Source organism: Teleopsis dalmanni, chromosome 2 (assembly GCF_002237135.1).
Source record: "Teleopsis dalmanni isolate 2A chromosome 2, ASM223713v2, whole genome shotgun sequence".
NCBI classification, from domain to species: domain Eukaryota; kingdom Metazoa; phylum Arthropoda; class Insecta; order Diptera; family Diopsidae; genus Teleopsis; species Teleopsis dalmanni.
The window spans coordinates 177,395,498-177,409,005 of record NC_051847.1 but is presented as its reverse complement, the minus strand read 5'-3'; the positions used below and the strand labels follow the sequence as shown (position 1 = coordinate 177,409,005).

The 13,508-nt window shown below is 26.1% G+C and overlaps 2 protein-coding genes across 2 annotated transcripts; both read left to right on the top strand.

Moving 5' to 3' along the window:
* Positions 1-551: 551 nt before the first annotated feature.
* On the top strand, positions 552-6,739 carry LOC119678422 (serine/threonine-protein phosphatase 4 regulatory subunit 3-like). The gene is made up of 9 exons (XM_038090238.1): positions 552-735; positions 822-1,009; positions 1,622-2,560; positions 2,622-2,799; positions 2,862-3,117; positions 4,283-4,549; positions 4,616-4,752; positions 5,423-6,141; positions 6,201-6,739. Exons 1-9 carry the CDS (start codon positions 624-626, stop codon positions 6,294-6,296), a joined length of 2,892 nt encoding a protein of 963 aa, XP_037946166.1. The 5' UTR covers positions 552-623; the 3' UTR covers positions 6,297-6,739.
* Positions 6,740-10,396: 3,657 nt separating this feature from the next.
* Positions 10,397-11,662, top strand: LOC119684609 (cilia- and flagella-associated protein 36). Its single transcript, XM_038098687.1, has 5 exons — positions 10,397-10,524; positions 10,580-10,785; positions 10,846-11,012; positions 11,077-11,233; positions 11,322-11,662. Exons 1-5 carry the CDS (start codon positions 10,422-10,424, stop codon positions 11,613-11,615), a joined length of 927 nt encoding a protein of 308 aa, XP_037954615.1. The 5' UTR covers positions 10,397-10,421; the 3' UTR covers positions 11,616-11,662.
* The last annotated feature ends 1,846 nt before the right edge of the window (positions 11,663-13,508 follow it).

Below are 13,508 nucleotides of genomic sequence, written 5' to 3'. Positions count from 1 at the left end.
TTTGTAAATAAACCGTTTTGTTTATTTTTCCTAAGCATTCAGTAATGAAGGAAGCATTTAGTTTCTGAGAAGACTAAAGAGAAGTGTATTACGTCTACGATATAATTTTAAAATAACATAGCAACAATAATAATATTGTGAAATTCTCTATTAAGTTAAAAAAGTCCCATCAAAGTCATTGTTTATAATGTGTCATAAGGATTTTTATATGTTTGAAATAAATTATTAAAAAAATATTGAGTTGAATTATGTATAAATATTGTTATGAATTGTAATACATATAAATATTGAGTCTAATTTTTTTTTTTAATTTTACATTCTTAATAATGTTTATTATTTCTTTTACAGACGCATTGGAATGACATGGCATGTTCTTATTTAGAACTTTTATAGGAAATTTTTCTAACAACTTCGAATTGGAAATTCGAAGATATTAAAATTACATCCCAAACAACATAACCTCCTTAGTTAAGACAAGTGAAAAGTGTTGAAAAAAAAAAAATTTTAAACTTATACGTAGAAAATATAAAAATTTAAATTGTGTAATATAATCAAAAATTAAAGCAAAACAATAAAAAAAAAATTGTTACAAGACTTACTTAAACAAATCTAAAAATCTAAAAATGACAACAGATACCCGCCGGCGTGTTAAATTATATGCGCTCAACGCGGAACGGCAATGGGATGATCGTGGTACGGGGCATGTGTCATCTAATTACGTAGATCGCCTTAAAGGTAAAGTCCATTTTTTCTTCTCATTCTTTTAATATAACTATTAATATTAATTACTAATTGTAAACATAATTTTTAATTCAAAATAGGAATATCATTGTTAGTACGAGCCGAATCAGATGGTTCTTTGTTATTGGAAAGTAAAATACAACCTGATACTGCCTATCAGAAACAACAAGACACACTTATTGTGTGGTCTGAAGGTGATAATTTTGATTTGGCATTAAGTTTTCAAGAAAAAGCCGGTTGCGATGAGATATGGGAAAAAATTTGTCAGGTATATACCATTTTTTTAAGCTTATCTGTGTAAAAAATGCGGAATAATTTAATAAAAAAAAAAAAAAATTATTTAACATTAACATTTTTCATCAACCCTTCGAGTCGAACATAATCATAACAGCATTTGACCAAATTTTCCACATGTTTTGTCTATATGATGAGAGGTATGACCTTCAACTTTTTTATGAAAATGTCTGTCTCAAAATGGTTATGTTGGATGACAAGTGTGCTTTGTCGATCATACTTAGTTGTGTTTGTTTTTGTCAAAAACTCCTATACAACGTTTGCAATGTGCCAGCGCAGAATACTCAAAATTGTAACTTTGAAAAACAGCTGGCATAAGCTTATTGACTAATAGATCACGGTTACATCCTGTATGTAGAGTCACGTGCTATCAAGCTACAGAATAAAAATTGTACCAATGTTGTTATTGTTGTAACCCGCCGGGACCTGAAAGCAGATAACATGAAAGGATTACAAGACGAATACATAAAAATTGTACCAATAATCTTTAACGCATATTTTTAAATTATAAATTCCGTATAATTTTACACAGAATATATTGATATCAACATAAAATAATAGAATAAATATTATTCTTTTCTAACAGGTTCAAGGGAAAGATCCATCTGTTGAAATTACACAAGATATTGTTGAAGAATCAGAAGATGAACGTTTTGAAGATATGTCTGACACTGCACCGCCAATAGAATTGCCTCCTTGTGAACTTGCACGTCTTGAAGATATTTCTGAAACTATACAAAGTTGTTTAACCACACCACTGCGTAAAGAAAAATTATCTATGGCATTAGAATCAGAGAATTATATAAAGAAATTATTAAATCTCTTTCATGTTTGTGAAGATTTGGAAAATACAGAGGGTTTACATCATCTCTTTGAAATTTTTAAAAATATATTTTTATTAAATAAAAATGCCCTCTTTGAAATAATGTTTGCCGAAGACACTATATTTGATGTGGTTGGTTGTTTGGAATATGATCCAAGTGCTACTCAACCCAAAAAACACCGTCAGTATTTAAAACAGTGGGCTAAGTTCCGTGAAGCAGTTCCGATTAAGAATCAAGATCTGCTCGCTAAAATACATCAAACGTTCCGAGTACAGTATATTCAAGATATAATTCTACCTACACCATCTGTTTTCGTTGAAGACAATATGTTAAATACACTTTCCAGTTTTATATTCTTCAATAAAGTTGAGATTGTTACGTTAATACAAGAGGATGAGCGATTATTGGTTGATATGTTTAATCTATTAACTGATCCCAATACGACCGATGCAAAGCGTCGAGATATTGTTTTATTTCTGAAGGAATTTTGCAACTATGCACAAAATTTGCAACCTCCAGGAAAAGATTCTTTTTACAAGTCTCTAACTTGTTTGGGTATTTTACAAGCGCTCGAGATAACACTTATGATGCGCGATCAAAAAACAAAATCAGCATCTATTGATATACTGACAGCTATTGTGGAATTTTCTCCCCTTGTAGTGCGGAATTATACACTACAACAAGTTAATCGCACTGAAGGAGTATGTATATATTATAAACATATAAATAGTATGCATTAAAAATATTTTTTGTTTAATTTAGGATCGAATGCTTCTTAACATTGCCATCGAACAAATGTTGACTGATTCCGAACCTGAACTAGGTGTGGCGGTGCAATTAATGGGTATAATTAAAATTTTATTAGAACCCGAAAATATGCTAACTGAAAAAGGAGATTTTCTGAATTTCTTTTATAAGCATAGTATACAAACACTAATTGGTAAATAGCAATAAATATTTTTTTAATTAGTTTTTTATATTAACATATTTTTATCTTTGAAGCACCATTGTTATTAAATACAATTGGAGAACGCCCTCAAAGTGATGACTATCAAACTGCTCAACTGCTGGGAATTGTCCTAGATATATTGTCATTCTGCGTTGAGCATCATACTTATCATATTAAAAATTTTATTATACAAAAAGATCTCCTTAAAAGGATACTTGTCCTTATGAAGAGTAGACATACGTTCCTTGTGCTTGGTGCGCTCAGACTTCTAAGGAAAATAATTGCTCTAAAGGATGAGTTTTACAATAGGTAAGTTAGGGCAAGCATTTTAAGTCATTTATGTAACTATTTCTTTCTATATATTTATATTGTGTATTTACTTGTATATTTTTATATTTATTTTATTTATTTGTATTGTTTTTTTATTTGTTTTAATTATTTGTGTTGTTTTTTTAATATTTATTTGTGTTTTTAAATTTTATTTGTATTTATGTTTATTTGTATATTTTTATATTTATTTGTGCATTTATATATTTAAATGTTTGCATTTTTATTTTTTATATTGCATTTATTTGTATTTTGTACACATATATATTTCATATTCATTTATATTGTCTATATTAGTATATTGTCTATATATTAGTATTTTATTGTACAAATACAAATTGTTTTTAGGTACATTTGCATTTTTAATTTTTTTGTTTATGCTCATATTTATGCCTGTATAATTATTTGTTTACATTTTGTAATATTTTTATATTTTATATACGTATTTTAAATTATATTTTTTCGTATTTTTATTTTATTTTTTTATAGAATGTTTGTATTGTATGTTATTTTTTTATAGAATTGTATCTTTATATATTAATTTTTATTTTTATATTAATTTTTATTTTTATATTAATTTTTATATTTATTTTTATATTTATTTTTATATTTATATTTATTTTTTTATAATGACATGTTATTTTAATATATGTTGGTTCGTGTTTTTTCATATTATTTTTATACTAATTTTTATTTAATATATTTTCTTTTAATTGGTTTTTTTTATATTTATTTGTTTTGTTTTTTATTTATGCATATTTTTTACATTATTTTGTAGTTTTTTATATACATAAAATTTTTATTTGTTAATTTTTTGCATTTATTTATATTTATTTATATTTATTTATATTTATTTATATTTATTTATATTTATTTATATTTATTTATATTTATATTTATTTTTATTTTATTTATTTATATTTATTAATTTATTTATATTTATTTTATATTTATTTATATTTATTTATATTTATTTATATTTATTTATATTTATTTATATTTATATTTATATTTATTTATATTTATTTATATTTATTTATTTTATTTATATTTATTTATATTTATTTATATTTATTTATATTTATTTATATTTATTTATATTTATTTATATTTATTTATAATAACTTATTGTATAAATATTTTGCAGACATATTGTAAAAGGTAATCTGTTTGCACCGGTCGTTGATGCTTTCATAAGGAATAATGGAAGATATAATTTACTCGAATCTGCTATTTTGGAATTATTTGAGTTTATAAAACTTGAAGATATAAAAACTTTATGTGTTTATTTTGTTGAGAACTTCAGTAAAATATTTGATGAAATCGAATATGTACAAACATTTAAATACTTAAAGAATCGATATGATCAGTATCAGGATAGAATAAAGGATCGCGATAAGATGTCGCTCGATTCGTAAGTTTTCTTCTTTGAATTCTTTATAGTAAGTTTTTGTAATCTAATAATATTTTAACATTATAGAAGCGGTGGTATACCAATTATACGTGGTGGTCGTTTTAGACGCGATCAGCGACAAATGGAAGAGGAGGAAGAAATGTGGTTTAATGAAGAGGAAGATTTTGCTGAGGAATTAGACACATATAACAACGTAATGAAATGTAAGATTTAAAAAAAAATCCTCTTAAAATATAATTATAAAATAAATATTATAATTAATATTATAAATATTATGATTAATATTATAAATATTATAATTAATATTTTAAATAAATAAATTAATATTATTATATAATAATAATTAAAATTATTTCAAATATTTTATACTAATACGAAAAAACTAATGTTGAACTTGACTTATTATTAATGTTATATTTTTAATTGTATTGTTTATAAAGTTTTATATATTTAAATTCTGATTTTCTATATATTGACTGGGTAATATCTTATTTTTTTGTAGTTTTTTCATTTCATATATTTTTGTGACTATATTTTATTTTTTTGTAGTTTTTTCATTTCATATATTTTTGTGACTATATTTTATTTTTAATTTTGTATTTTTATATTTTTTTACTTTTATGTTTTTTGTATTTATTTTTTTTTTTTATATTTTAATAATTTTTTTTAGGTACATTTTTTTTTAAATTTCATTTTAATTATAATTTTAATTTATTAAATTTAACATTCTATGATGTAATACTTTTTCCAAAATTTTAAATATATGTACAAATAACTTTCAGTAGTTTTTTAGTCAATATATAATTAAAATATTAGTCATATATATAATTATATAAATATATAATCTTAATCCTATAATTTTTATAATTATAGCTGTAACCGACAAAAACGCGCAACAATCTCCACAACAAACACAATTGCAAAAGTCGCCTCCACAAAATTCGCAACAAGTTCATGGCATTTTAAGTAATAATACCAATAACAATTTAAATTCCACGACGGCATCTCCAACGCTTTCACCTACTGGTGGTGGTAATGTAGGAGGCGGTGATATAAATAGTGCTACCAGCGCTGAACAAAAGACCCAACAAGCAGCCGCGCATTTGGGAGCGGTTGCAACTGTTACCGCCGCTGGTATAGCATTACAGCAGCAACATCCGTTACATAGTTTCCAACAACAACAACAATTGAGTTTAAATGGTTCAATATTAGCTGCAACCTCAAATCCTGGAACGAATATCGAGTCGCAACAGCAACAACCAAGTGAAATTGGTGATTTACAAGAACAGTTAAGTGTTGTTGAACAGCAACAAGAAGATTTAACAATTTCCAGTGGAAATTCAGCATCCGTCTCTCCATCGACTGCATCCTCATTGTCTGAGTCGGCAGCAGCCGTAGCCGCTGCTGCATCACAAATTCTAACATCAATAGCGTCAACAATAGGCGCAACAGCATCAACAGTAGCAGCAGCAGCAAGTGCTAATGTAGTTGCTTCTTTAAGCTTAAAAAGTGAAGATGAAGAAAATAGTGAAAGCAATGAAGAAAAGCCGAATGCACCTTCAGTAGTGTTAAATGAAAGCGCAATCAAGAAGGTAAAATTAATGTAATATATATTATATAAAATAATTATTCACTATATTAAAAATATTAGGGGCTCGTTGATTATGAGAGCGATTCTGGTGAAGAGGACGATTATGAGGAAGAAGAGGATGAGATACCACATCAGAAGAAACCACGTCTGGTATAGCAAAATTATACGAAAAATGTAGCAGCTGCTGCTGTTGTAGCTGCAGAATCCATTATGAAAACATTTGCAACAATGTCTTCAACATATTACAACAACAGAAATAGAAACCACAACAGTAAATAACTTTTTTTAATTAAAAAAAATAGTGCAGCGAAAAAGATAATAATTTTTTTTGCATGAAATTTCGTTCACCAAGCACACAGTAATTTTACTTTATAATATAAAAATAAGGTAACTTATTAATTTGGAAACTTATAATGCAAATTAATTTGCATTATTTTTAACCATATAAGTAAGAAAAAAACATTTTTACAAGATACGAAGAAGTGAGGAAACAAAAAAAAAAAAACAAAACAATACCAAATTTGGTCTGGTATATGTTCTTTTCCACAATATATATATAAAAATAATAATATTCAATGTTATAAAAAAAAACCAACAAACAAAAATCAAATATTAAAATTATAAAAAAACTACAGTATAAAATATGAACAGACTAAAAATAAAATTTTTTTAATTAAAAAAAAAATGAAAACGCGTTCACAGGCATTGTGAAAATGTTTAAATTTTTTAGTGTTAAATAATTCAGACACAAATATGTCGCTAAATATTGGTAGCAGAATTGTGAAGCATTGTAATTAAAAATTAATTTAAAATTTTTAATAAATATATATAAAAAATTTTTGACTGCATTAAAGAAAAAACATTAATAGTTCTTACAAAAATAATATGTAAAATTACATACAAATAATAGTATAAAATAGTAAAATATAAAATAATTTTCTTAATAAAATCAATAAAAAGTGAAAATAAATTTGAATTTATTTTTTACTTTTATTCATTTTCTTAAAATAAATTTTTTTAAAAAAATTTTATTTATTCTTATTTTAATTTAATTTGTTTTTTTGAAAAATTTAATTTATTTTTACTTTGTTCTTATTTTACTGTTTCAAATTTGTTAATAAAAATTTAGCGATTTATTTATGTTACTATAAATTAACTAAAATAATTGTATAAAAATTGCTTAGAAATTAACGATTGTAAAATTTTTTTTTAGTTTATCTCATTTCTTCATATCATATACAAATCAAATACAAAGTAAAATTGTAAAATGATATTTAAACATACATTTATAAACACAGAAATTTATTACAAATTTTTCCCAATGTTTTCGTATATTTTTGTAAAATATAGGAAATGTATTATGCTTAAGTAATATAAAATAAATTCTAAATAACCTAACATATTAAAAAATGAAAACGAAACATCATTCATTGAAATATTTAATATAAATGAAACATAACAAAATAAATAATTATTAGGTATGAATATTAATTTAGGACATTATAGTTTCTGTCGTAAAGGTTTTTCTTAATTAAAACTAAGTTAGTTTTATAATTTTTTTTATATATATTTCACTCACTGTAAACAGAAATTAAAAATTTAAGTTATAAATACATAATTATACATTCTCTTGTATATACATAATTTCAGAGAGAATTAAGCAAAAGTTGCCGTAGATTTTAGTAGCTAATACCTGCGGTTTCTTTTTCAATACACAATATATAAATAAATACATATATATAAAAATAAAAACCAACGGAATCAAATCAATTAAAAGAAGTAAACAATGAAAGGAAAATTTAAAATTGCGTTAAATAGATTTTTATATGTTATATATAAATTATATATATATATAGATATATATATATACCTATATATTCTATTCACATTAAGTTTTTAATTTTTAATTAACAGAAAATAAAAATGAAGGAAAAATATCAGTAAAACCATTTTATGCTTCCTTTGCATGTATTTTATATATATTTTTTAATTAAGGCTTATTTTTGCTAATAATTATAAGTCTAGTTTTATATTAGGAACTATATGGCATGTTTTCACAAAACAATATTACTAAGAACTCATGTATACATAAACGAATGTATAAGAAAACAGAAACAAATACTTTATTTTCATTTATGATTTAATTTTTTGTATTTTATTACGATTAAGCCTACGACTTACTTCATAAATTATAATAAAAGATCTAAATTATAAATTTAAATATAAACTAAATAATAGTTTTTAATAGTTTTAAACGAAAAAACATTGTTTTATTTAAATAATATGAGATAGTTTTTCAATTATAAATAAAATTTAATGGTAATAGTTGGGGGCATGCATACCTGAAATTGTAGAAAATTATAAATTTCTTAAGAAAAATTTGTAAATAGGCATTGTATTATATTTAGCTATTAGCAACAGTATCATCTGTAAGATCTACTGAGATGTTCAGAAATGATCGAACTTATAAACATTTAAATATTAAATACATGTATGTATGTAGCATTCGATAGAGTATATGCAAAAACCTTGAAAATATTCGAAATGTATTATTACTTTTCTTCGCTTTCTTACTACCTCTGGGGTTGGAGGAGGATGATGAAGAGGAATCACTAACACACCTTCTGCTACAGTGTCCTGCCTTCGCAAGACATAGACTATCCTACTTAGGGTCGCATTTTTTCTATTCACTAAGAGAGCTAGATTCTATTTCCATAGCTCGTGTCAATGGCTTTGTAGCCAATACCAAGTGGTTATAGGGACAGGTGTCAAATTCTTTAGGGTATCACAATGGACCTCATGGTCTAAGTGAGTCTTTGGACGGCCCCAGTAACCTAACCTACTACCTTTGACAAGAGAAATTAAAACAGTTACAGTAGGAGAAGCGTTGTAACCTCAAAATAATGAATAAATATACAAATATAAACACTGAAAATAGTGAAGACTGATCTAAACCCGGAAAATATGTTATTCTGTTTATCCGTTTATTACATAAATTTAGTATTGTTTATCCTTTATTAGGTTTTGTTTGGTGTTGTAACTCATTTACGAACTCAGTTTGTCCAGTCACGATTAAAATACATTTGCGGGAATTGGTCGTCTGAAAAGAAGAGGTATTTCTGATGTTGACATGTTGGGAGAAACTCTATCAAAATATGAGATATTCGTTAGCTGATTATATCGTCTTAACATCATCTATTTGATAATGTTGTAATTCTTTTCTTATAATGCATTGGACAGAAGTAGAGATGTTTGATGGTTTCTTCTTCCTCCTTATCAGACTAACTGTTATAATATCCATTACATGGAATAATCATTTTTAAGACAATTAGGCGTATTGGAGAGGTGTAGTGATGAGGTTTTAAATTTTATTTCTTCGCATTAAAAGTAACTTTTGCAACGTTTAATGTGCCATACAGTTAGGGTTCTGTGTCAAGTAGTGGTATTATAACAGATACATAGGATATAAGTGAGTTGTTAAATTTTATTACTTCCACAGCAGTCTGAACTTTAATAATTTCACTTAAGCATAATCCGCCTGGATTCTATTGTTGACAAATACATTATTTTGTAACACATTTCAGACTACAAGTACGTAGGTTACTAAGGGAGCCTTAATATGTATGTTTTTGGAAGAAGTTGAGTAGAGTTTCCTTGTCTGATTACCTATTTTTAACTATGATTACTATTTTAGGTTTACTATCAGACACGACATCTTATTAGATACATAGTAAAATATTAATAAGAGAATATTTTTAGATTTTTAGTGACTTCATTGGGGGAAAATCGAAGGATTTTAAATATTTTCCATCTGATTTTCAATTATTGTTAGTTTTATTCTTAAAGGAAATTTTTTTATATGTTCGTAGAAAAAAGTCGACTCACATTTTTTTTATTATTTGAAAAATGTAAATACTATGTCTTAGGCTTTTGCCAAAATGACCAATTATTTCCAAGGAAAAATTTTGTCTATTTCTCTTGAAGCTTGACCATCAAGAAAATAACATTTTTTTGCGTCTGTGTCCTCGAACTTTAATGTATGTAAATAATATGCATGTGTAATTAAATTCACATAATAAAAACTATTTAAGGTGATTTTATTATTCTACGGATTTGCTCAATACGCAACCCCAAAATAAGTTTCCCTTGACAACGAACTTTAAAAAATTTTCAGTCATAACAAACATTTTAATAGTCCATTTACTTTAGTATAAAATTCGGTCTGAATAATAAAATACCTCTTCATAAAACTAATTGAAGTATTTAGTCATAGTGAAAAAAATGTCGGTTGAAGATTCTTGGGTTTTCGATTCATTGGTTTGTTTTTTACATGGACCAATTTGGAATGCACCATTACAAACCTTTATCGAAGAAAAATCATTAGGTAATCTTTATAACACATATATACTTTTTTTCCATATATATATAGATTTTTCTAGTATTTGATCCGAATTTGCAACCTGATGAGGACAACGCTGATATTAAAAAGATACATGATGAGTATAAAAATTTGGTGGATTATATGTTGGGGAGTTTTATGGAAGAGATGCAAATAACGCCTGAACAATTTGAACTGGCTTGCATGGAGGGGCGTAACCAACAAGCAGATAATCCATTTCAATTGCATCAGGGGTTATTTCATCAGGTACTACATGAATATATTATTCAATAGTACAATAGCAGTTAACAAATAAATTTTTTATAGATTTGGGCTGCAAATGATATAAAAATATTTATACGCATGATGACACAACGTAATGTTGAATTACAACTACAAGCTCTTGATTTGATTGAAAAAAATCAATTGGCACTTTTGCAAGATAACGAATTTGTGGATAATTTAAGTCCCACAGATAGCGCTCATTCTCATAGGTGAAATTGCATTCGAATTAGAAATAAATTATGTCAAAATATAAGTTCATATATTCATTTAAAGTGATAAATATTCTGATGTTGAAGACTTTATTGTTAAGTCGGTCGAAAAGGAAATGGAATCACCAGAGGCAGCTTTAACACCAGAAACCGATATAACACAGGACGATGTTAGTGATAAATTTGAAAGACTCAATTTATTTTTTGAGAAAAATGATAAGGTTTGTCTCTTCTTTATTTGTAAAAAAAAGTATATAACGTCATATTCTAATTTATATATACATTTTAAATATATTTAAATATATAAAGGTTAATCCAGATGATATGTTATCGCGTCAGGAATATTTACGTCAGCAGCGTGATAAGATTGTGGAGATCAAAAAGAAGACAAGAGCTAAACAGTTAATGGAAACAACACGTAAAACAACAACCACGTCAACAGGACGTCCAACTTCTGCACAGGCGGCACAGAAACTTTTGGCAAGTGGTGGACATACTGAAGAATTATTAGAAAAAAATGGAGACACGGATTTAACTTCCGCTTTGCAGTTGCGCAAGACTTTGGCTAAGCGTTTACGTGCCGAAGTTGTAGAACAGCAGTAAAGGTTATATATAAATAATATTTGAAAAATATATGAAGTATACTTAATATCCAAATATATGAATCTCAAAATATTGAGTCAAAAATACATAATTTTAATTTCGAAACAGTTCAGTGTATTTTGGTTATACAACTGTTATTTTCTAAATATACTGTTTGTATACTATATGTTCCCATATATTACTATATACAATAACAAAAATTTTATCCATCCAACTTCTTATCAAAGAAATCAAAACCGAGTTAATAAACGTAGCAGATAAAAACGCTGCTTTTATTTTTGTAACTCGCTGTAATAGTTCGGTAGTTACTATGGGTATTACGGCTCTATGCGGGCAATTAGGCTGAACTGTTGAAAATTAAGTTTTTCTCCTAGAATAAGTAGTAAGGAAGAAAGAACGACAACAGTGTAGAGGACAAGTAGAGGACAGTTTCCGAAAATGTTTGAAGTGCCGGTTAATTCAAAACAAGCAACTATATAGCAGGTGGCTATACTCTAACCTCGTTTTCTAAAGGACAAATTTTATTATATAGGAATATTGTATTCCTTGCACTGCACTGTTTGAAGTGCCGGTTAATTCAAAACAAGCAACTATATAGCAGGTGGCTATACTCTGACCTCGTTTTCTAAAGGACAGATTTTATTATATAGGAATATTGTATTCCTTGCACTGCACTGTTTGAAGTGCCGGTTAATTTAAAACAAGGTACTATATAGCAGGTGGCTATACTCTAACCTCGATTTCTAAAGGACAGATTTTATTATATAGGAATATTGTATTCCTTGCACTGCCTCGTAGTGGTTAAAGGAAGATCTGTACACATCCGGAACTTTAAGAAGATACTGCATCAATAAATCTTGAGGGGTTTGGTTTCAAATTTCAGTATCGGTCAGGTATACATTTTGGAGTCAAGATCAAATTTAAACTCAACGACTAAGAGCTGCTCACTACTCTCCTATAAGTGAAGTTATAACAACGAATGTTCCTGATTCCATTTCGATAAATATAAGTAAAATGACTACTAATTTCATATTTTACCGAATGGTTATATTTTTAAATTTATGTATATGTCTTTATGTTATGAGTTCGAGTTCCTTCTTCATATTATATGATTAAATATCAAAATATTGATTCTAGGAGTCCCAATATGAAAAGTATATTCTATATGTATCCGCCGTTTTTATAGATCAAAGTTGCATAAACACGTTGTCTATTTTATACTATTACTAATTTCATAACATACCGGACATTAGGTTTATTGTCCGTCGAAGTTACGTACGTACATAATTTTTGTGGTTTCGAATTCCTTTTTAAAAAATCAAAATGTTAATATACAATGGCCGCGAGGTGGAAGGTCTACTACTAGAGCACTGCTTTTCTTCTTTTTTTGACACATAATTAAATCTAAAGTTCCGGATCGTTTAAAATATTAAGTGTGTTCTATTATATATATAATACATTATATATATTATTTTTTTGTGTACTATGTAGTTTGTTAGTTATTTAAAACACTTTATAGTTACAGTCTTTTTCTAAAATTATACTCAGCATTTAAATAAATTGTAATGAGGCCAAGGTTCACACTAGACTGTAGTGCCAAATAAGAAGAGGAAGATTTAATAAAATTTATTTATTTCCAATAATATATATAAAGTAAAATAATCAAGAATTGTTTATTTTAATAAATAGTGTAAAACACCTTTAATAAAAATTTGCTTTATTTTTAAAACATTTTTAATAAAATATTTATTAAGTAAAATGTACATAAATTTTAATAAAAATTATATTTTTTAAAATCTAAAAACTTTATTTAAAAAATAAATAAAATAATATTTTAAAATGCTTTGACTTTTAATAAGTTTATAATTTGTTTTTGATTTATTTAATTTTTTT